At 58.6% G+C, this 27,676-nt stretch overlaps 2 protein-coding genes across 2 annotated transcripts; one reads left to right on the forward strand and one right to left on the reverse strand.

Annotated features, from left to right (window-relative positions):
• The first annotated feature begins 298 nt into the window (after positions 1-298).
• Positions 299-7,220, forward strand: LOC123953217 (putative serine protease 47). Its single transcript, XM_046023263.1, has 4 exons — positions 299-570; positions 1,860-2,137; positions 3,390-3,556; positions 6,714-7,220. The coding sequence occupies exons 1-4, from the start codon at positions 317-319 to the stop codon at positions 7,026-7,028; spliced, it is 1,014 nt and encodes a 337-aa protein (XP_045879219.1). The 5' UTR covers positions 299-316; the 3' UTR covers positions 7,029-7,220.
• Positions 7,221-16,817: 9,597 nt separating this feature from the next.
• On the reverse strand, positions 16,818-27,409 carry LOC123952627 (NUT family member 2G-like). Its single transcript, XM_046021874.1, is given in 10 exon segments — positions 16,818-17,582; positions 17,949-18,065; positions 18,767-19,023; positions 19,026-19,128; positions 19,505-19,640; positions 20,027-20,155; positions 21,050-21,749; positions 23,582-23,677; positions 26,040-26,168; positions 26,218-27,409. Coding segments are annotated over 10 exon segments (3,624 nt in total).
• Between the last annotated feature and the right edge of the window lie 267 nt (positions 27,410-27,676).

Raw genomic sequence — 27,676 nt, forward strand, 5'->3', positions numbered from 1 at the left:
GCGCCAGTCCCGTAGCCTGTGAGACCTGCAGCTCTCGGATCTGCAGAGTAGGCGAGGAGGTAGGCTGTGCTAGTCCAAGGAAACGTCTGGGATGTGCCCTGTCGCCAGCAGGTGGGTTCAGGGACGCCTGTCTTCCCTGAGATGCAGCCATGGCCCCGGTGCCCCTTGCCCCGCTCCAGCCGAACCCTGGGCCCTCCCTTGTTCCTCCGGGGTTCGGCCTGTGCTCTGCTCTGTGGTCCTCTGCAGCGGTCAGGAAGGCGGGGTCCAGCAGCCCCTGGAATTTGGACAGGCGCCTTGAGCCTTGGCTGTGGTTTTTATGTCTGTGAAGAGGAGGAGGGCCTCTGTGATCGCATCATTTGGGGTCACCGGTGTCTCTATCATGGACAGGCTGGGGGGTGTCTCCACAGTGTGTGGGAGGCCCAAAGTGACCGGGAGGATCTACGGTGGCCGGGATGTGGCGGCTGGCCGGTGGCCGTGGCAGGCCAGCCTGCTGCACAAGCGCATGCACGTCTGCGGAGCTGTCCTCATCGACCCCCTCTGGCTGCTCTCCACCGCCCACTGCTTTCTCAAGTGAGTCCCCTTCCTGGGTGTCTGCAGACGGGCTGCGGGGCAGGGGATGCAAGGGAGGAGGAAAAGAGGGATGGGTGTCCAGTGACAGCTCCTCTGGGCTTTACCCTTGAGTGGTGTGTGGCCTCCAAACACACGACACGCCTGCCTTTGACCCATGTCCCCTCCACCTGAATGTGCCCCCCGCTCACCTCATTCTCTGTCCTCAGCCCCAGTGCCTGTCCCCTGACACAGACGTGCCCCCGGAGACTGGCAAGATCTGTCCTGCCGCCATGCAGTGTGGACAGACTCTTTGCCTCCTTGGCCAAAGCTTCTGCTCAGTGTCCCCAGACTCTGGGGCGTCAGACTTACTGCTTCTGCAGAACTGCAAGCCTGGGAGGAGTCGCTGGCACCCGCCTGCCAGGCTGCCTGGGTGGGAGGTGGGCTCCCTGACCTTGACGTGGCTGCCGGAGAGGCTTGCTCCTCTGGCTTCCCGGGCCTGGCTCCGTGCCCGGCTTCGAAACAGATGAGGAGGGGTCTCAAGGGAGCAGAGGGGATCACAGACCAGGGCAGGGAGCTAGGTGCAGGCACTGAGTAGCTTTAAGGGCCCAGAGTCCCATCAGAACCGGCCCTGTGCCACACATGAGCCCCTCTGTGGCAAGGGGGTGTCTCCATGCTGGCAGGAGAGAAAGTGCTGAGAGGGGAGGGCCGCGTGGACAGGGAGGGAGGTCAGGAGAGGCGCGGTGGCCCAGCTCGCATGGTGCTGGAGGGAAGGGTTTGGGCTGTGGGGGAGGAGGTCGGGAGGGGTTGGGGGGTCGGTTTCCAGGTGGCGGGCTGTCCAGTCAGGAGGGTGGGACGTTTCGTCACTTCTATTCAGAGGACAAGGCAAGGTTCCATTTCCTGCACTCATTTGCTCATTTACCAGATCTTTTGTGAATGCTTATGACAAGTGGACAAGCAGCTGTGGGGCAGGAGGAAGGGGCAGGAAAGGTGTGGGGCCGCAGGTGGGCCGTGGGGAGCTTTGGGAAGGGTCAGGCTGGAGGGAGGTTGGAGCCGGAGCTTCTCTGTGGAAGATGGAAGAGCTCGGTGTGAGGCCCCAGCAAGAAGCCTTGAGCACGAGGAGTCCCTGCTCCTCCAGGTGTAGTGGGGAATAGAAGCTCAGCCAGCCTCAGGAGAGCTGGGAAGAGGAGACCCAAGCGGCCTGGCCTCCCGCAGGCGCAGGCTCCGGAGGAAGAGGCAGTTAGACGAGGGGCAGGGAGAGAGACCTGGCCTGTGCTCAGAGCGGAGGGTGACCGCGAGCTCTTCTCCGCCAGCAAATCCCACGCCCCCGCGGACTACCGGGTGCTGCTGGGAAGCACGCAGCTCTACCAGCACACCCAGCACACGCGGGAGATGCCCCTGAGCCGGATTATCGTGCACCCGGACTTTGAGAAGCGTCACCCCTTTGGGAGCGACATAGCCATGCTGCAGCTGTACCTGCCCGTGAACCTCACGTCCTCCATCGCCCCTGCCTGCCTCCCGAGCCCTGGCGTGCAGCTGTCCGGCAACTCATCCTGCTGGATCACCGGCTGGGGGATGCTCAGCGAGGACAGTGAGGGGGCGTGGGGGTGGGTGAGGGCCGCAGGGGAGGAGGGAGGCGTGCTGGGTCTGAGGGGGCCCAGGCAAGTGGCCATGGGACCTTGGGCCTCTGGGCCTCATTTCTAGAGAATGGGACTGTTTTAGTTCTAGTTCTGAAAAATGTGTGATTCTAAGTCCAAGGGACTGTCCAGCCTCCAGCATTCTCTCTCTCTCTCCCTCGTGCGCACACACACGCATGCACACGCACACACAAAGGCCCACACGCACGCACACACATGAAGGCGCACACACGCACGCACACACATGTACACACGAAGGCACACAGGCTGCTTCTTCCTCCTTGAGGGCAGGGACCGTGTCTCACTTGTTCTAATATCCCAAGCAGGCCACAGGGCCTGGCACTTGGTAGGCCTTTCACCATCGCTCCAGACTGGTCTCCCGGCTCCCTTCCCCTGTGCCCTGCTTTAGAGGCAACACGGCCGTCTGCTCTCTTTAAAACATGAGCCTCGCCACTTCCCGCTCAGCTCTCTGCATGTCTTCCCATCTGTGCTTAGAACAAGCCCAGACTCCCCGCTTTGGGGGTCGGACCTGCGTGTCACTAGCCCCCGATCTCCCTGCACGCCTCTCCCCTGCTACATCCACCGTCCCAGCCACCAGCCTCCTTCCTGCTTGAGTGCACCAGGCTATCCTCACCCCAGGGCCTTGGCCTCGCCTGGCTTCTCCGCCTGGCCTCTTTGCCCACCGGCCCTGGCTGGCGGGAGTCACTTTGTCTTTCTGCTACCGCTCGGCCCCTCCTCTGCAGAGTCGTGTTGCTCCCAGAGCGGAAAGAGGTACCTCCTCCCGTTCTGTCTCCTTCACACCATCTATTAGATCTGTAACAGTCCCGTCCACTTACCGTGAACGGGTGGGTGTGTGGACAGGTGGGTGGCAGGAGGGAGCATGGTCGGCATGAGGTAGGAGGATGGAGGGGTGGGAGGAAGGTCAATGACCTGCAAGTGGTCCGTGTTTGCTAAGGGCCCACGAATGGTGCATGTTGGTGGAATTTGCCGTCTGTCTTTGTGGACTAGGATGGGTATGAGGTGCAGGAAACGGAGTCTGTGGGAGTCTGAGAGAAGGGAGAGGAGCCGGTGAGGGACGAACGGAAGGCTGCCGCCGTGCTCGAGGCTCATCTGTGCTGAGCAGGCCCCGTGTTTGGGGCCGTGGGGGTGTGGCATGGCTGGGCTTCCCCACAGTGCACGCCCCTGGCCCCCTTCTCGTCCACACAGAGCACCTGCACTCGCCCTTCCGTCTGCAGGAGGGTAAGGTGAACCTCGTGGAGAACGAGTTCTGTAACGTCTTGTACAGACCAAGACTCAGCAGCAGCAAGAGCCACCCTGTGCGAGAGGAGATGCTGTGCGCTGGGGACTTCTCGACGGGAAGGGCCATCTGCCGGGTAAGCGGGGCCGTTTCTCTTCTTCCCTGCCTGCTCCCCTCCGTGTCCCCAGGGGCCTGTGTTGCTTCTCGTTTGCGTGTGGAGCCCCCGGCCGGGCCTGTGTGTCTTTCCCGTCTAGTTTTTCCCTCTCACTTTGATGTCGCTCTGCCTGTCCTTTTCTTTCAGGAGCTCCTTGTACTTTTGTGTGTTCTGGATGTGCTTCCGCTGCTGGGCCCGGGGCCTGGAAGGGTCTCTTTCCCCTCTGTGCAAAGCCCCTCCGGCAGGGGGCCAGCAGGCCCAGCGAGGGAGTGTGGCCAGCCTCGTGTAAGGCAGCGCGGCCGGACCACCCTGGCGCTCTGACTTCAAGCCCACCCGGCCTCCCAGCACGCTCCCTGGGCTCAGCCTCGAGAGCCAGCCAGCAGCTGGATGCCTGGCTCCTGCAAGGAAGGCTCCAGAAGGGGAGGAGAGGGAGGGAAGGAGGGAGGGCCCTGGAGCCAGACACACGACTCGGCCACTTGTCCCTGCCTGCTCGGGGGCCTTGGGTGGCAGCTTCCGAGCCTGAGTGGGATTCTGAGGCCTCCTGCATGGGGTTGTCGAAAGGCTGGTATAGTGGGCTGAATACTGTTCCCCAAATTCATGTTTACTGGGAGCTTTAGAATGTGACCTTACTGGGAACTATGTAGGGTCTTTGCAGCTGTGATTAGGTCTCGAGGTGAGACCGTTCTACATTCAGAGGGGCCCTAAATGCAATGACTGGTGCTGTTAAACGGTGGAGGGAAAGGCGCTGAGACCCTTGACGTCCGAGTCTGCCTCTAGAACTGGCAGAGGCAAGTTTCTGTTGTTTTCTAAGCCCCCTGGTTTGTAGTCATATGTGATGGTGGCTCCAGGAAACCCAGGAGGTGTGAGATGGGCCTGCCGGGGGGAGGCCTCACTTACAGCCACTCTCACTACGGCCTGGGCAGCTGCTGGGCCAGGGGAGGGGCCTCCTGCTCACCTGGTTCTCGGGCCTCAGCTGATGGTGGCGACCCTCTGGCCCAGCCTCCTCACAGGACCAGCTGCCCCCGGAGGGGACACACACTCAGACATCCCTCTGACTCCTCCCTGTACCTGCCTTCTCCCGCGGAGGCCAGGCCTGTAGAGCTTAGAGCCAGTGCCCTTTGTGGGCCTGGGGGGCTGGACGTTGTAGTGGCCTCCACCCCAGGCTGAGGACCCCGCTGAGCTGGACACTTGGGAGCCCTCCCCCTGCCCCCCTCATAGCCTTCCCATCACCGCAGCCCGTCCATGAGATTCCACTGGCCGCGTCTGCCAGGCCACCTGCTCGGGCCCCCACCCCGGGGCTCTCTGCTCTCCCCTGAAGCCCTCCTCCCCATGCAGGGCGCGGGAGGCAGCTCTGGGCAGTGGGTGTTGCAGGGTGACTCGGCGCTCAGATCGTGGGGCGGACGCGCCCGGCCCCAGGGTCAAGCTGTCATTTCTCGGTGCTGGGAGCCCAGCTGAGATTCCTCACCGTGAGGCAGGGGCGCCAGCAGCCTCCCCTTCACGAGGTTCTGGTAGAGAGTTTAGCGCGGCGCCTGGTCTGTAGGAACAAGGAACACAGGTTGGCCTTCACTCTCCTGCCTGGTCTGCCGCCCCGATCTGAGCGCTGCGTGTCCTTCTGGGCCTGTCTTAGTCTCACCCTCTCGGACGTGGGCATAGCTGCCTGGGCCCCGCCAGACACGCGTGCACGCCCCTTGTTCTGTCTCTGCGCGGTGCAAACCAGGGTGCGCTTGGCGGGGGCTATGTCAGTGTCGGGAGCCTTCCGGGAGCTCTGCAGGGGCCGGGAGGCCGCTTCAGTCCATCCTGCCTCCTCCGGGCTGGCCCCGGGCCCCGCATAGTATCTGCCGCTCACCTGCGTGGATCGCTGAGGCCTGGAGGGGACACAGACTGCGGTGCGAGAGGGGGCCCAGCTGTGGGGGGCACACCGCGGGGAGACCCGGAGGCACTCCAGGTGGGGGTCCCCGGGAGCGCGAGGGGTCACCACTCTCCCAGGAGCCCCTGCCTGTGAGTCTGGGCCCACACTGGTGAGCCACCTCAACCTGGATGGCTGAGAAGACAGATAGTCGTCATTTGGCGTTTCTGGGGGTCCAGAGTCTAAAATGGCGGTGTGGTGCTGCAGCTCTGTCCGGAGGCTTGCGGGAAGAATTTCCTCTCCTTCCTCAGCTCCTGGGGCCACCTGCACTTGTTGGCCCGTGGCTGCCTCTAACCGCAGAGCTCGTGGGTCTAGCTGGCTTTGGGGCCCAGCTCCTCCTATGACTCTGACCTCCTGCTGCCCTCTGTCTCGTGGGGGCCCACCCAGACAGCCCAGGGCAGTCTTCCTGTCCCAAGACCCTCAACTGCACCGCCACTGCAGAGCCCCGTGGAAGGTCCCGGGTTCCAGGGGTGAGGCTGTCGTTGGCCAGCCACACCTGTGCCCTTCTGTCTCCTCCAAACGACCTCGTCCCCAGCCCTGGGTCTCAGCCAGAGATCCGACAACACCCCGGCTGTCTGTCTGCCAGGAGCCCGCAGTCTTCTTGTCCCCACACCCACCACGCACTGCCAGCCCTTCCTGGGGTCCCGGAGTCTCTCCAGTGGAGACATGCGGCAGGAGTGCCCTTCTCCCCCGAAGACCCCCCCAAGAGTACTGAACCTCCCAACCCATACCACACAGGTGTGTCCCCACCATGCCACCAACGTGCCCTGCCAGTGTTTCAGGACTCCAGTAACTCCCAGCACCCCGCCAGGTGACCCCTGCCTGCTTCCCCAGCCCCCAGCAATGTGGGCTGCCTCCAGCAGGCTGGGCTGGGGCGTTTTCTGGTCATGCTCGACCAAGAAGCGGGGAAAAAACCAAAGTCCTAAATGGATAAAAAGGAGTGGACCCCAGGGCGTGCAGAGGCTTGGGCCGGCCTGCCTCCACTCATAGCCAGCCCTCCTGGGCCCTGTCCCTTGTCCCAGCCACCAGCCCCTCCCTCGGTGGACGGGCAGAGGGCAGAGTCCTGAGGGGCAGTCGAGTCCCATGAAACGCAGTTCCCAGGCCCATCGGTGTGAACCTGAAGTGTCCACGGGGCGACGCTGGCCCAGACTTTCCAGACTCACAAGTCCCACCTGCCCCTGCTAGTCTGAGACTCTGCTCCGTCACTCACACTAACTCCCCTCTCTCTCCTAGGGTGATTCCGGGGGCCCCCTCGTCTGTGACCTGCCCACAGCCTGGGTTCTGGTGGGGCTGGCCAGCTGGGGCTTGGACTGTCGGCACCCCGTCTACCCCAGCGTCTTCACCAGGGTCAACTACTTTACCAACTGGATCAACAAGATCCGGAGGCTCACCCCTCCCCCCGATCCCACATCTGCTCCTCAGATCCAGGTTCCACATCAGCCTCTGCAGGCCACCGGCTCATCCGGCAGCGGCACAGCCCTCGTACGTCCCCAGACTTGGCTCCTGCAGCTGTTTGCCCTCAGGGACTCATGGCAGGCCCTGCGGTGACCCGCCGAGCCCCTCTGTCCAGCTCTCTGCCTCCAGCTCCAGTCTGCTTGCTGGAACCTTCCACGCCTCCCCTCCCCCAACCCCACTGGCTCTCAGGGGTCCCTCCAGGACTTTCCTGTCCATCAGCTGCCACCCCCAAGCCAAGCCTGAAAAACCAAAACAGAAACAATAAAAAACTCGTCCTGCTCCTGTCTTGGGACCCCGCTGCCCCCCCTGCTTCTCGGCATTCGCCCATCCCTTGACATCAGGCATCTGGCCCCTGGGACAACTGTCCCAGGGCAGAGGGTGGTGGTGGAGGGAGTGGGCAGGGCTGCCAGTTGGGAAAAGGGCAGACTTCACTCCTGCCTCGGGGAGCACTGGGGAGCATGTGTGCCTTCAGAGAAACTGTTGGAGGCAGCTCAGGCTGCATAACAAACACAGAGCTGGGGGGTGGGGGCTCAAACAGCAGGAATTTATCACCTCCCAGACCTGGAGGCAGGAAGTCCAGCGGAGGTCCAAGCATGGGCAGGGCTGGTTTCCCCTGAGGCTTCTCTCCTGGTAGACACCATCTTCCCTGTGTCCTCATATCGTCATCCCTCTGTGCATCTATGTCCTGATTGCCTTATAAGGACACCAGTCCTATGGGATTAGGGCCACCCCAGTGATCTCGTTTACCTTTAGTCGCCTCTGTAAAGAATTTATCTCCAAATACAGCCACATTCTGAGTTGCTGGGAGTTAGGGCACCAATATAAGAATTTTAGAAAACACAATTCAGCCCACAAGCAGAAGACAGACATTCCACTAGATATCTCCAGTGTGGGGGAGCAAGAATCTCCCCCAAAGTAGAGAAACAGCAACCCAGGGATTTGGAGGAGGGAAGACCGACTCCCAGTGCAGGAGGAGGGAAACTCTAGACAGCTGGGTAGTCGAGTTGGACTGGGGTGCATGACCACGCCATGCACGTAGGACGTGCACGCCGTGCACGCCATTCACGCCTGCAGTAGGAAGGGTGCTCGGGCATGGAGGGTCTGGGAGTGTGAGTCAGGAGTAGAGGAAGCCAGATGCCAAGCTGAGAACCAAGGTTCAGGCCGGTGGTCCTCAGACCTCTGTTCCTACAGTGGACTCCCAATACCTTCCTCACCTGCCCCTGTGGCTCCACTGTCCCCAGCTGGAAGGGACCCAACTCCATGTCAAACTCTTCCCTGCTTCCCAAGGCCATGAGCCAACCTGCCTGAGGTGTCCACACGCCTTCAGCAGGTGGATCCTGGTGTCACCTTTCCTGCTTAGCTGACCCAGGACCTAGTGGCCTGGTGATAAGCCTTGAAACAATGTTCTAGAGTGTCCTTCCTGGCCGTCTGCCCGCCACAGGCCCTGGTGCAGCCAGCACAGCCCCTCCTCCCAATGCGCCCACCCCAGCCCTCACACCCACAGCAAGGTGGGAAAGCTCCATCTGGTGCACAGATCAAGTGCCATTCAGAGGGCTCCATGCAAATTCTTCCCAATTTGGGCATTGTTTAAATATCTTGGATCCTTGGTAACAGATGGGCAAAAATGGACTCACATGCCCATTAACACTGGGATCTCACTGGTGCAGGTTCTGCCTTCCAAGATGGTCTTGGGAGGCCCCGGGAATGTGTCTTCCCAGGGCCCATGCTTGCGTGGGCGTTGCTGGCAGACCCTGCCCTGGCCCTATCCTCTGGCCAGAGCCCCACCAGTGAGGTACCCGACACGTGGCTGTGTACCTGCCGCTGGCTCAGCTGTCTCTGGAGGGGAGAGGTGAGCATTCTCTCCCTCGGTGGAAATTCAGTTCTGGGGCCCCAGGCAGGGGAGCTCAGGCCCCCAGATGTCCGTGAGTGCTGAGATGGCGTGCTGTTCTCACACGCTCACAAGCTCAGGGCAGCGTGGGCAGTTCAGCTGGAGCCTTCGTGTCTCCACTGGTTCTAACCCTCTCTCCTGCCACCCGTGGAAGCTGCTGCGGGCTGTGCTCTGGAGTCAGGTGCTTCCCTGCCCCTCCTGGATCTTCTCAGACCTCTACCAGAAGCATCCCACACACGCCTCACTCCCACGACAAAGCAACCAACTTTCCCCAACACCTGCAGTCAACTTCGTGCTCGGGATTATTATCCCACTTCAGTTTCCTATTAAAGATGAAATCAAGTCTTGCAGGGGTCTGTAGGGTTTCAGAGATGGCACAGGTCGTAAGGAGAACATCTCTCTCGGGGAGCTGGGGCTCCCCGCTGTTCCAGACTCCAACAGGCTGTACTCAGCAGCTGTCTCCCTCCCCAGCATCCCCTCAGGCCCCTGGGATGGGCTTCCTCAGATCTGGGCCCCAGATCTCCGCTCCTGAGTAGGCAGTCTAGAGTAGGGGTGGAGGGAAGGGGCTAAGTGGAGGAGACAGTGAGTCTGGGAGCAGGGCCTGGAGGGGCACTGGCAGCATCCATGGGGAAAGGGACATGGAAGGTCTGTCACTGGGGATCCCCTGCCATCCTAGATGGCTGCCGTCTATCATTGCCAAGTCAACCCCAGACAAGTTACAGAAGTGAGAACAAACTAACAAGAATTAATTACAGTTAGAATGGCCAAAATTAGCACGACAGGAAACAACGTGTGTTGGAGAGGTTGTGGAGAAAGGGGAACCCTCTTACACTGTTGGTGGGAATGCAAGTTGGTGCAGCCATCTTGGAGAACAGTGTGGAGATTCCTCAAGAAATTAAGAATAGAGCTTCCCTATGACCCTGCAATTGCACTGCTGGGTATTTACCCCAAAGATACAGATGTAGTGAAAAGAAGGGCCATCTGTACCCCCATGTTTATTGCAGCAATGGCTACGGTCGCCAAACTGTGGAAAGAACCAAGATGCCCTTCAACGGATGAATGGATAAGGAAGATGTGGTCCATATACACAATGGAGTATTATGCCTCCATCAGAAAGGACGAATACCCAACTTTTGTAGCAACATGGACGGGACTGGAAGAGATTATGCTGAGCGAAATAAGTCAAGCAGAGAGAGTCAAGTATCATATGGTCTCACTTATTTGTGGAGCATAACAAATAACATGGAGGACATGGGGAGATGGAGAGGAGAGGGAGTTGAGGGAAACTGGAAAGGGAGACCATGAGAGACTATGGACTCTGAAAAACAACCAGAGGGTTTTGAAGGGGCGGGGGGTGGGAGGTTGAGGAACCAGGTGGTGGGTAATAGGGAGGGTACGTACTACATGGAGCACTGGGTGTGATGCCAAAACAATAAACACTGTTACGCTGTAAATAAACAAATAAAAATAAAATAAAATAAAATAAAATAAAAAAAGAATTAATTACAGGCTTCCTGTTTCCAGTCTGGAGGATAAGGAGCTTGGAAGTCATTACTCCCATCCTCAAAACAAGATAAACATTGAAAAAACTAAAAATCAACAGCTCTTCCTAGACCCAGCAGAAAACTGAGATCATAGAGCAAACTATAGCCCAGAAAATCAGAGAGACCAGAGGACTGGGAATCCCAGCTTGCCCAAGTGTGGCCAGCTGCCGGAGCCAGCCCTGCTGTGGGAGGGTTCACGTGGTAGCTGGTCGCTGGTAGCTGGTGGCTAAAGACCTCTGTGGACCAGCTGAGAGTCCACGGCTCTGCAGTCCAGCCCCCGGCGTGGTGGGGGGCACGCTTGCACAAGTGTTTCTTCCAGTGGCCTTGTTAATTTCTCAAGCGTAGGTCAGAGAAAACTCCTTCCCACTTCTGGTAGGGCAGATAGTTTCTCCAAACCTGTAACTTCTTTTCTTCCCTGACTGGGCCTTTCATCCAGGGAAAGTTTTAATTTTGATGAAATCCAATTTTTTCTTTTTTCTTTTATGGCTGTTGCTTTCGCTGTCAGGTCCAAGAGCTCCTCGACAAGCCCCACCACCCAAAGGTGTTCTCCTAGTTTCGCTTATACAAGGCTCAATGTTTTATCTTACATTTCAATCTATTAATCATTTTGAGTTATTTTTAAGATTTACTAGAAACGCTGTCCTCTTTCCATCATACTGCTTTTCTGCTACCCCAAAACACAAGTTGCTGTATCTCTGTGTGACTATTTCCGAATTCTCTGTCCTGTCCGTGGAACCACACAGCTATCCCTCACCAACACCACACTGCCTTCTACTCTAGCTTTATGTCAAGTTGTATCGTCCTCCAGCTGTACTCTGCTTCCCCGAAAACAGAGCTAGATATTCTGGTGCCTTTACCCTTACCTTCCTCTATACCTTCTGGGATAAGCTTGTCTAGGTTGACAAAGGCAGTCTGTGGGTAGTTGACGTTTCACTATCTACTATCTCCAATTCATGAATGTGATATATCTCTTCATTTATTTAGGTCTTGTTTGGTTCCTTTCATGAGGGTTTTACTGATTTTATCATACCGATCCTCTCTTTAAAAAAATATTATAACCAGGGATGCCTGGGTGGCTCCGTTGGTTGGGTGGCTGCCTTCGGCTCGGGTCATGGTCCCAGCGTCCTGGGATCGAGTCCCACATCAGGCTCCTTGCTCGGCGGGGAGCCTGCTTCTCTCTCTGCCTCTGCCTACCACTCTGCCTGCCTGTGCTCATGCTCTCTCTCTCCCTCTCTCTGACAAATAAATAAATAAAATCTTTTTAAAAAATGTTATAACCAAATATTTAACTTTTTGGAATTGTTGTACATGCATTGTGTTTTTAATTTTGGGTTTCCAATTGTTCATTGTTGGTATTAGGAAATACAATTCATGTTTCTGTGTTCATTTTGTATCCTGAGACACAAGATAGAGTAATCATCATTTGTTAAGCATTTTCTTGTAGATTCCTTTGGATTTTCTATGTGATCAGTCATGTCATCCATGAATATGGACAGTAATACTTCCTTCCTTCTAATCTGTTTGTTTTTATTTCTTTTTCTTGCCATACTGTATGGGCCAGCATCTATAGTACTAAGTTGAAAATGAGAGATGAAAGAACATCCTGACCTTGTTTTTGAATCTGAGAGAAAAATATCCATTCTTTCACCATTATGTATGATGTCATCAGTAGGTTTTTTTGTAGATATCCCTTGCTAGGTTGAGGTAGTGCCCTTCTATTCCCAGTTTTATGAGTGTCTAACATGAATGTGTGTTGAGTTTTGTCAAATGCTTTTTCTGCATTAACTGCTATGGCCATGTGGATCTTTTTCTTTGGACTATCAATATGGTGGTTTACACTTATGATTTTTTTTTACACTTATGATTTTTGAATATTAAACAAGTCTTACACTTTTAGAATAAACTCAATTTAATCATAATGTATTGTCAAAGAAACTCAAAATGGATGAAAGACCTCAATGTGAGACAGGAATCCATCAAAATCCTACAAAAGAACATAGGCAGTAACCTCTTTGACATGGGCCATGCAACTTCTTTCAAAACACGTCTCCAAAGGCAAGGGAAACAAAAGCAAAAATGAACTGTTGGGACTTCGTCAAGATAAAAAGCTTCTGCACAGCAAAGGAAATAGTCAACTAAACAAAGAGGCAACCCATGGAATGGGAGAAGATATTTGCAAATGACACTACAGACAAAGGGCTGACAGCCAAGATCTATAAAGAACTTCTCAAAGTCAAGACCCAAAAAACAAATAATCAAGTCAAAAAATGGATAGAAGACATGAACATACAAATGGCTAACAGACACATGAAAGAATGTTCATCATTGTTATTCATCAGGGAAATTAAAATCAAAACTCCATTGAGGGGCACCAGGGAGGCTCAGTGGGTTAAAATCTCTGCTTTCAGCTGAGGTCAAGATCCTGGGTTCCTGGAATTGAGCCCCACATCAGGCTCTCTGCTTACCGGGGAGCCTGATTTCCCCTTTCTCTCTCTCTCTCTGCCTGCCTCTCTGCCTACATGTGATTTCTGTCAAATAAACAAATAAAATCTTAAAAAAAAAACACATTGAGATACCACCTTACAGCACTTAGAATGGCAAAAATTAACAAGGCAGGAAACAACAAATGTTGGAGAGGATGTAGAGAAAGGGAAACTCTCTTACACTGTTGGTGGGAATGCAAGTTGGTGCAGCCACTTTGGAAAACAGTATGGAGATTGCTCAAAAAACGAAAACTATTGCTACCCTATGATGCAGCAATTGCACTACTGAGTATTTACCCCAAAGATACAGATGTAGTGATAAGCAGGGCCATATGCAACCCAATGTTCATAGAAGCAGTGTCCACAATAGCCAAACTGCAGAAGGAGCTGAGATGTCCTTCAACAGACGAATGGACAAAGAAACTGTGGTCCGTATATACAATGGAATATCACTCAGCCATCAAAACCATACATTTAAAATGAGTGAATTGTATTCTATGTGATGTCTTGATAGAGTTTTATTTTATAATCGAGCTGGAGCAAACATGTCACAATGCTAACACTGTGGCTACATATCCTCTACACTGCTTTCTATTGCATTTTCCCATTTTTTAATAATGTGGTTGAAATGTTCCTAATGACTTTACCCACTTTCACTGAAAAGGAGAAAAGCAGTGTGAATGAATGCTGGCCAACTGTGATCTATGAATACCAGTTAGATCACTTTGACTTACGGGGAGGAGATATAAAAGCATCATGGGGGCAGTGTCCAGTGTCCAGAAGCTGGATCCAGAGACCCCATGGGGCAGTAGAGGCAGAATTTTTGTGACTAGTGACTCAGAGGCATTCCTTCCCTGTGTTAGGAAGGAATATGAGAGAACCAGAATCTGGTCAGTTTCCTGCTAACAGACTGCACACGGGGATGGACTAATGTAAATAAAATAAGAGCCCTACCAAGTCGGGATCCTTCTGCAATTTGTGTTGGTGGGTGGAAAACATCTCTACGTACAATGTCCAGACACGTTGTACACTTTCACACAAAACGCATCCCTGAAGGATCCTCAGAATGAACCAACACAAAGTACATTCCAAACACGGACGATAGAATGAGAGTGCGATCTGACTTTCAGAGACCCGGGGAGGATGGCAAAAGGAACCCTCAGACAGCACAGCATAACCCCAAGATAGTTTATGAAAATGAGCACCAAGGACCCGGGTGTGCACAGGCATACCAGAGGAAACAGGCCCTCAGAACTCAGGGAGTCATGTCTGGGGCCCTCCCAGCGGATGTGCCGGGTGGTGGGGGCTCCTGCCAGCTTGTCTGGGGGAGGGTCCCACCAGCAAATACGCCAGGGGGCCGACAAGTGGGGACTATCCAAGCCCAGACTCTCCAGAGTAAACACTTGAGCAGGAATGGCTCCAGCTCGCCCCACTGTCTGTCTGAACACGCAGCCCCCACACCATCGTTCTTGGCCAGAGCCTCCCATGACACCTGGGTCCAGGGACAGTGGATGATGAATGGAGGCGTGGACACAGACAGAGCCTGCCCATTATCAGCCGCTGGGCGAGCGCCATGTGTGGGGGCACTGGGGCGCCCTGGCCAGGATCCCACAAGCTGGCTGCTCTCCTCTTCCCGCCCAGCGCACCGTGGCCTGTGGGACACACGCATCTCTGAATGAGGAACAAACAAGCAGCCACGGAAGGGTGGCCATGGGAGCCCGAGCTTCCCAGGTGCCCTCAGAAGGCATTGTCATCAGTGGTGACAGGAATGCTCCTCTATCCAAGGGATTCCCCAGAACTCCAGGACCCATTCCTGGATCTCATCCTAGGGGAGCAGGGGGAGGCTCTGCAGCCAAACCCGTGAGGCCGACTGACAGGGCCACCCCGGTCCCCAGGCCGCCCAGAGCCCGCGGTGCTCCCGGGAAAGCGTGAGCCGGGCTTCCTGCAGGCTCTCTGGAGACCCAGCGAGGTGACTGGGACCTACCCCGCTGGACGGTGCAGAGCACAGCTGGGCCTGCTCTGGGTGAGCACCGGGACTTCCCCAGGGGCCCGGATGACAGGGTCCTCACCGCAGATTCCTCCTCACTTCCTGGGAGCTCCCTCCTGATTTGGCCCCGCCACACCGTCCCCGCAAGCTGTCACCTCTCCTAAGTGTTTCTGGGGCGAGGAAGGGTGGCTACCATAAAAATCTGAAATGTTTCTCCACTTAGTTTCCTTCCCGCTGACAGACCTTGTACTTTCCAAGGAAAAGAGGCAAATCTTCACGGACGCAGTTAGCATCCAGCGCCCGCGAGGCGCACACCATGGACAGGGACACGGCGGGGTGACAGGCACCGGGGGCGGCCTCTGTTTGCGTCTGGTTGGGCCCCTGGGCCCCTTCCTATCTGTGAGGCCCAGCTGGACAGGGAGGGGCAGCCGCTGGGGAGTGCGACCGAGAGGAAACCTCTGCTTCAGGAAGGGGCAGGAGGGTGGGGAGCACTCCAGACCGCCTGCCTGGAGAGGGAGGAGCACCTGCGGCGTGGCCTGTGGATTCTGTGCATCGCGACGAGGACGCCGGCATGAGCTCCTTTCTTCACCAAACTCTTTGCTGGGGTCGGGGGGAGGGAAGCAGAGGGCCAGGTGTCCCTTGGACCTGGATGGCCTTGCTCCATCCTGCTGCAGGGACAGCACATCTGGGAGTGCCGAGTGCTATAGGGGCCTCACCAACCCGGAAGAGACACCAGAATCTAGAACCTGGAGAGGAGGCCTTGGCTGGGAGGGAGGCGGGTGAGGGCCCGAGTGCTCCCTCCTGGGATCAGAGCATCTGGGTGGGACAGGGGTAGGGGCTGGAGGGGACAGCACTCCCAGTGAGGGGAGGTGAGCGGACTGGGAGGTGCAGGGCAGTTGTGGGGGGCAGCAGGGTCACCTCCCTGTGGAGCTCCTGTCCCTCAGTGTCCGCTCATCTCAGTGTCACGAGCCAGGCAGATGCCTCGTCTGACGTGGGGTCTGTGCCAACGCCCCAGGAGGGCCCCCCCAGCCTGGATTGCAGCTCGACCCAGCACTGGGGCTGCAGACGCCTGGGCCCATGGCCCGTGTGCGGGGCTGCCCTCGTGCATCGTTGTTGGGGTCTGTTTGTAGGACCGTTTCATGTGAGAATGAGAGTCTATGTCCACATCTGTTCCCACAGGGGTCCCTCAAGGGCGAGAAGGGAGGGCCGTAAGTGTGGGGTGTCCTTGAGACCCAGGGACCCTGGCCAGTCCTCCTCGCTCTGGGACCACAGCAAGGAGGGCCCTCGTATGGCTGGAGAAGACGGCCCTGTCCAGAAATCCCGCCACGGGACTTGCTGCCTGCGCCACACCTGTGGTTCCTGTGTGCACACCGTGGCCAGTGCCCACATCTGCCCTCATCCATGCCCCGTGTCTGTCCTCACTGGGATTGGGAGGATCCCCCCACCCCGCAGGCCCTCCTATTTCGGTGATCCCGCTGGGACCAGAGGACACTCCTGCTACCCCCAGAGCCCGTCTCCTCAGGCCCCTGCACAGGGAGGCCTGTGCCCGGGCGGCCCCGTGGCGGAAGCTTCGGGAGGCAGGGGGAGCTCCCGAAGATGGGGCTGTCCGCAGACTCCATTCTCAAAAACAGTCGTGGTGCAGAGGCCTCCCCATCCCTGGATGGTCAGGGGTCCAGATGGTGACGGGAACCGCAGGAAGCCCCTCTCAGGCCCTTCCATCCCGTGGGAAACCGTCTCCCGGCGGCAGCCAACACGCCAGTAGGAAGACAGTGGTCCAGAGCGTTAAACACAAAACTAACTTTATTCCCCATTTACACATGGTGCCCCAGTGGGCTGTGCCACCCCACCCCCATGGTCATGGCCTCCCTCCCTCCCTCCCTCCCTCCCACAGCCAGGATCAGCATCAGGATGAGAAGGACCCCCTAGGCTCCTTGGGGGGGCCCGGGGTGTGCCGGCCCAGGTGGGCAGGCCCACTTCTCCCTACTGGCTGCAGTGACGCTTCCTTCTCCTCCCTGTGACCAAGGAGTCACACCTTCTCTTTGCAGGCTGTGAGGGGTGAACCAGCCCCACAGCCAAGGCCGGCCTCCCAGACACCCCGAGGTTGGCCCCAGGCAGAGGCATCTTCGCCACAGAGGGAGGACCCTCACACAGAGCCCGCTTCCTGGACTTTGTGGCTGGGGAGGTGGCCGGGCCGAGGACTATTCTCTGAGGAGAGGGGGCCCGTGGAGCCCCCCGCGGCCCCCGACCGCCAGGGTTGGGGATGACCGAGGCAGGAGCGGGACTCTGGGAGAGCCCCCAGGGCAGCAGGCTGTGCTGAGAGGCCAGGAGGAAGGCCAGGCTGGGGAGGTCCTCCTCGTCCTCACTGGACCCATCCACCAGCCCTCGACTGTGCCTAGCAGGAGGGGCCTCTCTGAGAACCGGGGCATCCCTGGGGCCCGGTCGAGGGGAGGCGCACCTTTGACCCTGGGGAGGGGAGGGGACCCGTCCGGCCCTGGGTGCAGGGGACTCCTGTCGTCCGGGAGAGAGAGCAAAGGCTCTGGGCCCCGACAGGTGTGTCTGTGCTCGGCCGTGCCTCTGAGGGTCCTGGCCGTCAGTGCCTGCTGGGCGGGCTTTGTCGCTGACCCCCAGCCCCTTCCCGGGACCGGTCTCGTGCTCAGGACTGGCGCCCGACCGGGCTGCGCAGAGGCGTGGGGGTGCCTGCACACCCTCCTGCGTGTTCAAGGCCGCCAGTCTTTTCTCCACCAGCTGAGGAAGGAGGTGACAGTGACTGGTCAGCTTAGGCCAGTGAGACGGGGGGACGGGACGGTGGCACTGGGAGAGGAAGGGAGGGTGACCCACGAGGCTGTGGCTCTGCTGACATCCCCGAGTCCCTCCCTCCCTCCCTCCCTTCCCAGGCTCCCCATCTTCCACTTCCCATTCTCCGCCCTGTGCCCACCCGACGCTGGCCTCCCCAGTGCTGTGATTCGCAAGAAGCAAAGGGGGACACAGTCATGTGGGTCTTTGTTTTGGAGGCCCCTCCTCTGTCTCACCTGGGACCCACTCCCTCCCCTGGATCGCCTGGGTCCCCTCCATCCCCAGGCTTGCCTGGAACCCGACCTTCCCCTGGCTCACCTCTGCAAGGCTGAGTCCTTCCTCCTGCTCCAGTTTCTCAGCCAGGGCCGGGAGGTCCAGCTGCGGTTCCGAGGAAAGCAATTCCTCCAGGAAGCAGGGGTGGATGACTGCCTCCACCTGGGACGGAAGAAAGAGGCTGTGGGCAGACTTGGCAGGGAGCCCCCTGGGAGCCAGGAGGACCTGCAGGAAGTGTGGAAAAGTGAAGCCCCACCCATCCTTCTCCAGACCGTGGGAGAAGTTTTAACGTTACACTCACTGGCCCCACTCTCTCTCATGCACACTCACACACACACACGCATGCACGTGTGCAGACTCACAGACGTTCACACATATGTGTGCACAGAGAGACAAAACCTGGACATGCACACACACGCACACACACACACACAAACACCCCAAAACATATGTGCACTCTCAGACACAAAGGCACATACCCCTAGGCAGACACACACGTGAGCAGACACACAGGACCACATGCAGACACACACAAAGACATCCACACAAGGCAAAAATGCACACACGCACGCCTGTATGCACACACGGGGGTATGCACATGCACAAACACACACGTGCACACAAACACGATGCTGGGGCATGTGTGCACACACACGTCCGTGTGCGGACGCATGCCTTCACGCACGGAAGTCACACACATGCCTGCATGCACACAGCAAACACACAAGTATGCACACACGTGCGCACACAGCCCAGGAACAAGGAACAGAGCTTAATGCCAAAGGCCTGGGCTCAGCCCCGATCTGGGCGTTGGCGTGCCAGTCCCTGGAATCTTCCAGACACCAGGCTGCAGGCCAGCGCACCTTGGTGATGAAGTCTTCCTGGGAACACAGCTCGTCAATGTAGCTCAGGAGACCCGGGTCCGGGTACGTCGCGGCCTCATCCTGCTGTGGCTCCTTTCCATCCTCTCCCCATTCGCCTGCCGGGCCCCCCGGGGCCGAGTGGCCGGGCCCCAGCAGCCCCTCCATGATGTCCATGTACTCTCTCACAGCCTCTGGAGGGATCTCCTTGGGCGCCTTGGTCTCCGGGGGCCGCGGGGGTCTGCGTGGCTGCAGGCGGGAGGGCTGGGCCCTGGAGCCCGCCTTCCTGGGGACGCACGCTGAGGCAGAGCGGGAAGGAGGGAGGAGGTGTGAGGGGCTCCGGCGGAGCATCGGGACGGCAGTGTGTGGGGGACACTGATGTCCCTGGGGGCTGGGTCAGGGCACCGGAAGCTATGGGCACCGTGGGACTGGCAGAGCGGGGAGGAGGAGCATCTCACAGCCAGCCCCGTGAGCAAGGGCGGACCCACCGACCCTCCAAGGGTCTCCCCACAGCCCACTTCCCAGGCAGACTTTGTGCCGCGTCCTCTGACAGGCGTGGGGAGAGGAGTCAAGAAATTCGCCAGGTCAATACCCGTCCTGACAAAGGGCGGCTAAGACCCCCGGCCACTCGGGTCAAAAGACCAATGTCCCCTTGAGGGAGCAGACACAACGCAGAACAGTGGCCTTCCCTCGGCCCCCACTGCCGTGGTCCAGCAGCTGTCATGGGAATGTGGGGGCCATACCTGGCTGCGGGCCCGCTTCCGCGGCTGGGGGCCCCCGCCGTACAGGCTTCGGGGGGACTGGGGGAGGCAGGCCCTGGGCCACCTTCATCCACTGTAGTTTCTGCATCTCCTCCTCCATCTCGAACTCCATGAACCTGGGGGTGAGGAGGCCCAGGCCGCACTGAGGAAGGGGCCCGGCCCTGGAGCCGGCAAAGCCAGCAGCAGGTTGAGGGACCCGGACAAGCGGGGCCTTGGAGGGACGGCCGTGGCCCCGGCCACCAAGGACACAGCAGGCAGGCTGTCCAGGGCATTGCCTACACAACCCCCTCGGAGGGAGTCTGACCCCAGGCCAGGTGGCCTCAGGATCCCCTACCCGGTCCTAAGACCTTCTGGTGGAGGCAGGGGTGGGTCCAGAGCAAGGGAGGGACGAACCGCCAGGGAGGTGGGGAGGGCGGCCCTCGGGGACAAGCGAGCGTCAGCACAGCCAGACCCTGCTCCCAGCCCACACGCCCGCAGCCCCGGGCCAGAGACCCTGACTCACTTTCCCGCCATCTCGTAGTAGATCAAGCGGTCAAAGTTGCTTCTGCTCTGCCACTCCTGCACGGCCCGCCACACTCCCTCTTCCAGCGTCATCGTGGGCTTCAGGCGCGCCAAGGACCGCAGCACCGGGCTGTAAGCCGTCGGGGTCAGGGGTCGGCTGCAGTCCGGTCACCCCCAGCCTTCCCCCGGAGCCTCTGGAGCCCACGTCCCCCACCCAGCATGACCGAGCGCTGGCAGGTGACAGAGAGGGTCGGGGTGTGCAAATCAACCTTCTCAGCCACCACGGTCACCGCCTCCCACCGCACCAGCCCTGGGCCCCGGGCTCCAGGCTGACTGTCCACTGACAGGAGCAGGGACGCGGTGGCCTGGGAAGTCAGTCCTTCTGGACTCTGCCTCTCGTAATAATACTCGCGGACATTAGGGTGCCTGATAATGAGTCTAGGCCTCTGCAGGAAGTGCCAGCCATCACCCCGTGTTCAGGAGGGACCCCAGATGCCGTGATGACCGGGCCTGCCGGGTCAGAGCTCCGCAGGAAGGATCCCACACCTCACCCCTACACCACCTCTGCTCCCTCCCCTGCCGTTCTGAGGGATCCTCTGGGACAGCGAGGGTGGGGCCCGCACAGGACCTCTGCTGGCCCGGCAAGTCCCGAGCCTCCTCTGCTGGGCTGGTCCCCTGGCTGTGAGATGCCCCAGGCCCGTGTTCCCAGGAGACAGGGGGACAGAGAGTGCGGCACCCAAACCACAGCCCCTCCTCTGACACCCGGACCCTCTCTGCCTGCGAGTCCCCAGCGAATGTCACCGTGATATCTCTGGAAGGTACGGGTTGGCTGGACAGCAACCCCACCCCCCCGCCCCAATGTCAGTTGAGATGCGTGACTGACAGGTGTCCTGGAGCAGACCGTGCCTTCCCAGAGCAGGGACCCGGCCTCACCCCTTCCTCCCAGTGGCCCTAGATCGCCGCCCTGTGTGCGCGCCCCAAGGTGGTCCCGTGTGAGGGCTGCAGGAGAGCAGAGGCCACTCACATGAGAAAGCAGGAGAGAGCTTCTGCGTCGGGGCTCTGCGGGAGGTGCCTCCGGGCCAGCGACTTGAAGCGCTGCCAGCGCCGGAAGTTCTCGTAAACGCTCTTGGGGTTACAGGAGTCCTCGGGCAAGGCCGTGGTCCGGCTCCTGGAAGCTCCGTGAGGCTGTGGCCCGGCGTTGACTGGGGGCACGACGGTGGTCAGCTGCGCGACCAGGGGCTGAGCCGGAGGTGGAAGGCTCGGGGCCAAGCCTCCCCGGCCAGCCTGGGAGCCCCCAGGGGCCGAGACAGGCATGCTGGTCTCCACTGCAGAGGCTGTCACGAAGAGGGGTGCGGGACACGCAGCACCCCCACAGAGGGCCCCTGGAGCGCTCCAGCTGAGGGGAGCCTGAGTGAGGACGATGGTCTGAGTCTGGGGGGTCTCTGAGCACCCCCGCTCTGCCCTGACCTGCACAAAGACATTGCAGGTTCCAGTCCCACTGGGGCCAAGGCCAGTCTCTCCTGCGACTAGCGGAGTCCTGGGGAAAGCTGGCAGCACCAGGGGGCCACCAGGAGGGAATGGCGGGGTCATGAGGGGCGGCGGCTGCTGCCCCCAGAGTGGCTGGTGGGGGATGCCGGCAGTGGGTGGGGGGAAGGGCCGTGCCATGAAAGCAGACAAGGAGGCTCCTGGGTCCGTGGCCACATGGGGTCCCAGCACTGGAGACGCTGTGGACAGAAGGAAAGGGCGGATGGGGTCAGAGAATCCGCAGCCAGGAGGGAGGACCCGGGGCCCCCTTCGTCCCTGGGAGCAGAGCAGTGAATCCCGTCGCATCACGTGAGGAACATCACGGGCAAAGGTGCAGTTTGCCAGGGTCCGCGAGTGATTTCCATGCTCTGGCCTCCCGCAGGGAACTGCCGTCCCTGCCCGTCCCACCATGACATCCTGTCTGCCCAGCAGAGGCGGGTGGGCCAGCACTGCCTCTGAGAACCACCCACGGACCCCCAGACACGACCCTCCAGCCTCACGGGCTGCCTCCCAAGACGGGGGCCTGGCTGGACCCCTGCCCTGTGGGAAATGGCCTCAGCAGGCTCCCTGGCAACTGGGGACCTCCTGCAAGGCCCATCCTAGGCACAAGTAGGGCCTCTGTGAACAGACAGCGTCTGAACCATTCGGGCCCCTCTCCCGCCAGCCTCCGCGTTCCCGACGCTCGCTGGGAATCCCACCCTCTCCTCCCAGGCCCAGCACAACCCAACAGGAACGGTTGACCTGGATCTCTGCCAGGAAAGCTCCCCCCAAACCCTGCTGTAAGCCTGTCTCAGAACCATCCACACACCCCGGACACAGGGCCAGGGTCAGCAGCCCAGAAAACAGGACAAGAGGAAGCAGGTGGGAACTGCCTTTCCTCAAGAGGGAGAACGACCCCGAGCAGCTGAGGCACCCAAGCCCTACCTTGAGGCCACCTGGTGCCCCATCCCTGCTGAATCCAAAACAAGGCCTACGTGGCCTGGGGGCACATGGGCTCAGAGTGACCACCGGCCCAGGTCTCGGGGAGGACACGTCATTTACACTTGGCCGCAGACAGCCCCATGGAATGACATTCTGGCTAAGACCGCCTCTCCCCTGCCCCGGTCTGGGCCACCGGCTTGACACGCTCCCACCTCTCCCTGCAAACTGCCCAAGGAGGCGTGTGCCCCCGGGGAGAATCGGCGAGCCTGCCGCCATCCTTTCTCCACACACGGGGCGTTTCCCCCGCCAGGGCCTGACCCACCTCCGAGGAGCCCCTCCCCAAGGTCCTTGCCAGTTTCTGCAGACTCCCAGCTCTCAGCCCCCCAGGCCAGCCGTCCCTGGGCGTCCAGTGCGCGCCCTTCCTCTACCTAACCCCACCGAGGTGCCCCTGGCCGGCGTCACATTTGAATCCCAAGGACTTCAGGGGTGACCTGGGCCCTGACACGTCCAACCCAAGCCAAAGGCTTACCTCCTTGTAAAGCCATCCCCACAGGCAGAGGACGCCGCTGCCTAGCAGCCTCCACAGTGAGCAAAGTCAGGTCCGGGCACCACACGCTGAGCTGCTCCAAGAGTCACTCAGGATCCAAGCCAAGGACGGAAAAGTTTGAATCTAAACAGGGTGAGAATGCAGGGCTCAGGACATTCTGTGGCGGGGGAGGGGCGGAGGGCCCCTGCCCTGGCTGGGGGTGGGGAGACATTCCATCAGTCAGGCTCTGCAGGTGGGCCAGAACCCCAAGTTCCTTTCGAACGATACAGGGGCAGCACAATTGGGGCGCACCTTTCCAGGCAGTTCAGACACTGTTTTCCTGATTCACCGCACCGAGGTGTGACCCGGTGCTCCTTTGGTTCGATTTTGTGTCCAGCAACCTCGGTGTGTGTCCCTCCACCCGCTCTGCTTCCTACCTGGCTCTTGACTTATTCGACAGGGGCTGGACTTCCTGAACAAAACTCAGAACAGATATGCTGATGAGCACACGCGTCCTTAAGGCCACGTGGAACTGAGGGTTTCAAACTAGCTCCGTGTCAGCAGATCCCCTGGGTTTGCTCGCACCTCGTTCTCCAGCCACGGGTGCTCCCGTGCCCAGCGCCCTGCGGAGCTCGGAGCCGAGCAGATGCAGCAGCACCAGCCTTACTGGGGTCCCTTTTTCTGGAAAGCCCCGGTGTCTCGGAGAGAGAGTTCGTGCGGCCTACCATGCGCGACCAGAAATCACGACGTTTTGTTCCCTGGCGTGTTGTGCTGCTGTTTGATATGGATTTCTAACCTCTTTCATTACCTTAGTGGAAACTTTCTAACAAGCAATACCTTTGGTTCAAAGTCACACTGTGCATAGTGGACTGCACAGTGACGCTTCTTCCTCCCACCTCCTACTCCTGGCAACCCAGCCCCTTTCTCACAGGGACCCAGGGTTACCCGTCTGATTTAGATCTTTAGAAAGATGCATTGTGCCTCAAAAAGTAAATGTATGCTCTTCGGTTCTTGAAGAAAGAAAGCATATTTCTCTCTGGTTGAAGGTTGATAGAGAGTTCTCAAAAGGTCTGTGGATATGCACCGTGATTGTTCTTGTCCTGGTAATGAGGCTCCTCTCCTCCTTTCTGGAGGCTAGATTCCCACAAGAAGTGCTACAGTCCTCTAAAATTCGAGGGGCCCCGTCGAAGAGGGTGGCCAATTTTAGCAATTAACAATAATGGACACTCAATTACATTAGAATTGCAGGTAAACATAGAATCAGCGTTTACAAGAATTGTGTCCCTTGCAATATTTGAGATACACTTTTCATGCAGATCTTTCCCCCCTTTATCTAATTTTGCATTTGGGTGGGATTCTGTATTTTATCTGGCATCTCTACCAAAAACATGTAACATATCCAGTTATTATTAGTCACTTACCTGTGAGAAAAAGAACTTGGATATGGACACGCCAGAGTGCTATCTTGGCTTCACTGCAAAGCTCATTTGTGTACACACACACACACACACACACACAGAGTGTCTGCAGGAGCTTCGAATGATTTGGAATTTCGGAGAGCCATCATGTATCACTGAGTGTCTAGGCTCAGGGGGGGTGAGGACAGAAAGAAGGCATAGGAGATCTTCCCCTTTCTTACTTCAAAGGGGCATAGAAAGACCCGATAGCCCTGGTTTTTTGAGCTGTTACAAGCACTGCTCATGAAATGGATGTGCCCCTTGAGACAAAGCCCCCTGGGGTATCCACTCCTATCCATTTCCCACTCCAACAACCAGCTTCCTCTAAGGGCTGGCCGGCCACTCTGAGCCTGGAAGCCCTGCTCTTGGGCTTGCAAATGGTAGACCCTCGTTCCTTGGAATCCAGGCTCACACTGAATGGGGTCCCATGTACGTGGGAATCATGGTAGCACCCCTTTAAAAATCTCATTGACTCTTATCTTCATGTTTCATGTCAATGTCAGTTTATTGGGAACACAATGATGCGAAGGAGCATTGGTGTTTTCTGTGAGAAGAGAGGGCTGTTAGGAAATGGGCCAAGGGTGACGAGGGCTGAGAACTTCAGAGGCTGAAGCCAGATGTCTCGGGAGACAAGCCTCATTCCCACAGCCATGACGGCAGAGTTCCTAGGTTTAGAACCGCGGCTCCACTCTGAACATGCACTGAACAAGAACTCTTTTTGGTTAAGGCGCTGAAACAGTTCCTTGCCTGCCCCCACCCCCGCAAAGGAAAGTTGACTCCAAAGTCACAAGATTCTCACTCATGGCTCAGATGTAGTCTGAAGGAGCCTTCTCTGGGCACTGATTCAAAAGTGGCACTGCAGAAAAAGGATCTCGTCTCAATTCTGCAACCATTTCTGTACTGCTTCAAAATCCTACAGCCCAGAAGCAGATGGAATCCAAGTAGCCCAAATGCAATTTGGGAAGACCGGTCATGGAGGGCAGTACCAGGAATCCTTCGCCTGCTGGTCTCTGAGCATGCCTGTAGTGACTGCGGAGAGAGAGCCATCTCTGGACCGGGCTCACAGGTCTGAGAAGAGCCAGGACCGTCACCCAGTCAGAGGACACTGGCAGAAGGGGAGACAGCAGGCTTGTGTGCTGTGGAGTCTTCTTCCCCTGCACTTGGAGGTGGACCGTGTGAGGCTCCCGAGGTCCGCGGTGCCCGCAAACAGCCCTCCTCTGGCAACGGACTGGAAAGAGATGGGATGGTTGAAGCTTCTTCCAAAAATGTCACAAAGTCGGGGCAATCCGTTGCATCCTTTTTTCACGCGCACTGAAGCTCTGCGATATTCCAGAAGAGGAGGGAGGGCGGAGCAAAACTGCGGCCATGCCGCCTGCTAGGTCCCCTGAAGCTGGCGCGTGCGGACCCAAGGCGGAAGACGAGCCCTGCGAGGAGAGCTGTGTGGGCGCAGTCACTGAGCAGCTCCGCCGAGCAGCCTGTTGTGTATAGGCTGTGCCCCGGGGAAAGTCTGGGAACGGAGTCAGGGAGGATCGCGTCGAGTGTTCCCCGGGTCTGAATTCTCCGCCAGAACTGTGCTTCCATGGAACCTTGGGGGGGCTCAGGCGGGCGCAGAAAGGCGGGAAAGAGCAGCAGACGCGCATTCCGGACGGAGGTGGCCGCCGGCGGGGCCCTCGGGCTTCGGAGGCTCCTGTCCCAGATCTTTCGCAAGGCCGCGTCTGAGGCCAGGGAGTGCACGTCGGCGATGTTAGGGCCGTGAGCGCTCACTTCCCAGGCGCTGGCTTGAAGGCAGGAGGGCCACAAAGAGTGCGGGAGGGTAGTCGTCTCCGTGCAGCACCCTGGCTCCTGGACCCATTGCTTCACGCCTCTCCTGCAGGGTTCTCGGGGCCCGTTTGGGCTTGCCAGGCGCGCGCCCAGGCTTGCGCAGGCCCAGGCCCACGCCCGCGCACGCGTACACCTCCCCGGGGGCGGGGCTGAAAGTCTCCCGACCCTCTCCCTCAACGGCCCCCAGCGTCCGTTGAGGCTGCCCACGGGAGAAGGCGCGCCTGCGCAGGCGCGTGGGCGCTGTCCCTAACGGTCCTCTGGCTGGGGGCGGGGCCGTGCGTGTCGGCCTCGTGCTTGCGTGAGGTAGGCTTGAGGATAAAGGCGCGCGCTCCCTGGCGTGCCCGGGTGGTGGTCCGCGGTGTTCTCGCTTTGCTTTGTGTGGGCCCTGGAGGTTTCGCCCGCAGGGACTGGAGGTATGACCGGTCAATATCTGAGGCTTCGCTGTATGGGGAGGTGCATTGCACAGACCTTCGGGCGGTTCGGTGTTCGAGCCTGATCCTGCTGTGGTGAGTACGGTTCCTGTGAGTTTCCTGCGGGGTCTTCGTGAGGCGGCGGGTTTGGGGTGCGGACGGTCCGCGGGCCTGGCATCCACACTTGGGGACCTGGGGTCTGTGCTTGGGGGTTTGGGTTTCCGGGGACACGAGGGTCTGGCTTCCGTGCTCGGGGATTTGGGGTCTGTGCTCTGGTGTTTGGGGAACCAGGGGCCCGCGGGTCTGGGGCCCGCACTCGGTCTGGGGTACGTGGGGGGCGAAGGCCTGGGGTCTGTGCTCGGGGATTTTGGGTCTGCATTCAGGCATCTGGGGTACTGGGGACACGAGGGTCTGGTTTCCGTGCTCGGGGATATTGGGGTCTGAGTTCGGGTGTCTAGGGATTTTAGGGGCCCACGGGGTCTGGGGTCTGTGCTTGCGGGTCTGCGGTACTGGGGCCCCATGGGTCCGGGGTCTCGTTTGGGGGTCTGGGGTCCAGGCTTCGCACTGGTCACCTCCGTGTCCCGGGGCCTGGTGTGGAGCGGGTCGGCGGCAATTAGGGGTGGTGGTTCCCGGTGTGAGTATAGGCGCTGTGGCGAGGCGCGCGGAGCGCAGGTGGGGCTGCTGGAGGAGCGAAGCCAAAACAAAGGATGGCAGTAGGTGCCCATTAGGTGTGTGGAATTTACAAAGAAGAGTGTTGTAGCTGTTAATTACTGGTAAATACGTGCTGCACATCCGTCATGTGGTTCAAATTAAGTGTGTGTGTGTGTGTGTTTGAATCTGTTAAACATTTTTGGGGAGAGCTAGTTCTGATTGTGAAGCCTTGGCCAGCCCGCTACTGTGTGTTCATTTGGGACTTAAGGTGGTGATGCTTGTATTCTGTGGGAGTGAAGGGACTGTGTGGGTGTGTTTCTAGTGCAAGATGTATGTCTGTG

Source organism: Meles meles, chromosome 11 (assembly GCF_922984935.1).
Source record: "Meles meles chromosome 11, mMelMel3.1 paternal haplotype, whole genome shotgun sequence".
Classification (NCBI taxonomy): domain Eukaryota; kingdom Metazoa; phylum Chordata; class Mammalia; order Carnivora; family Mustelidae; genus Meles; species Meles meles.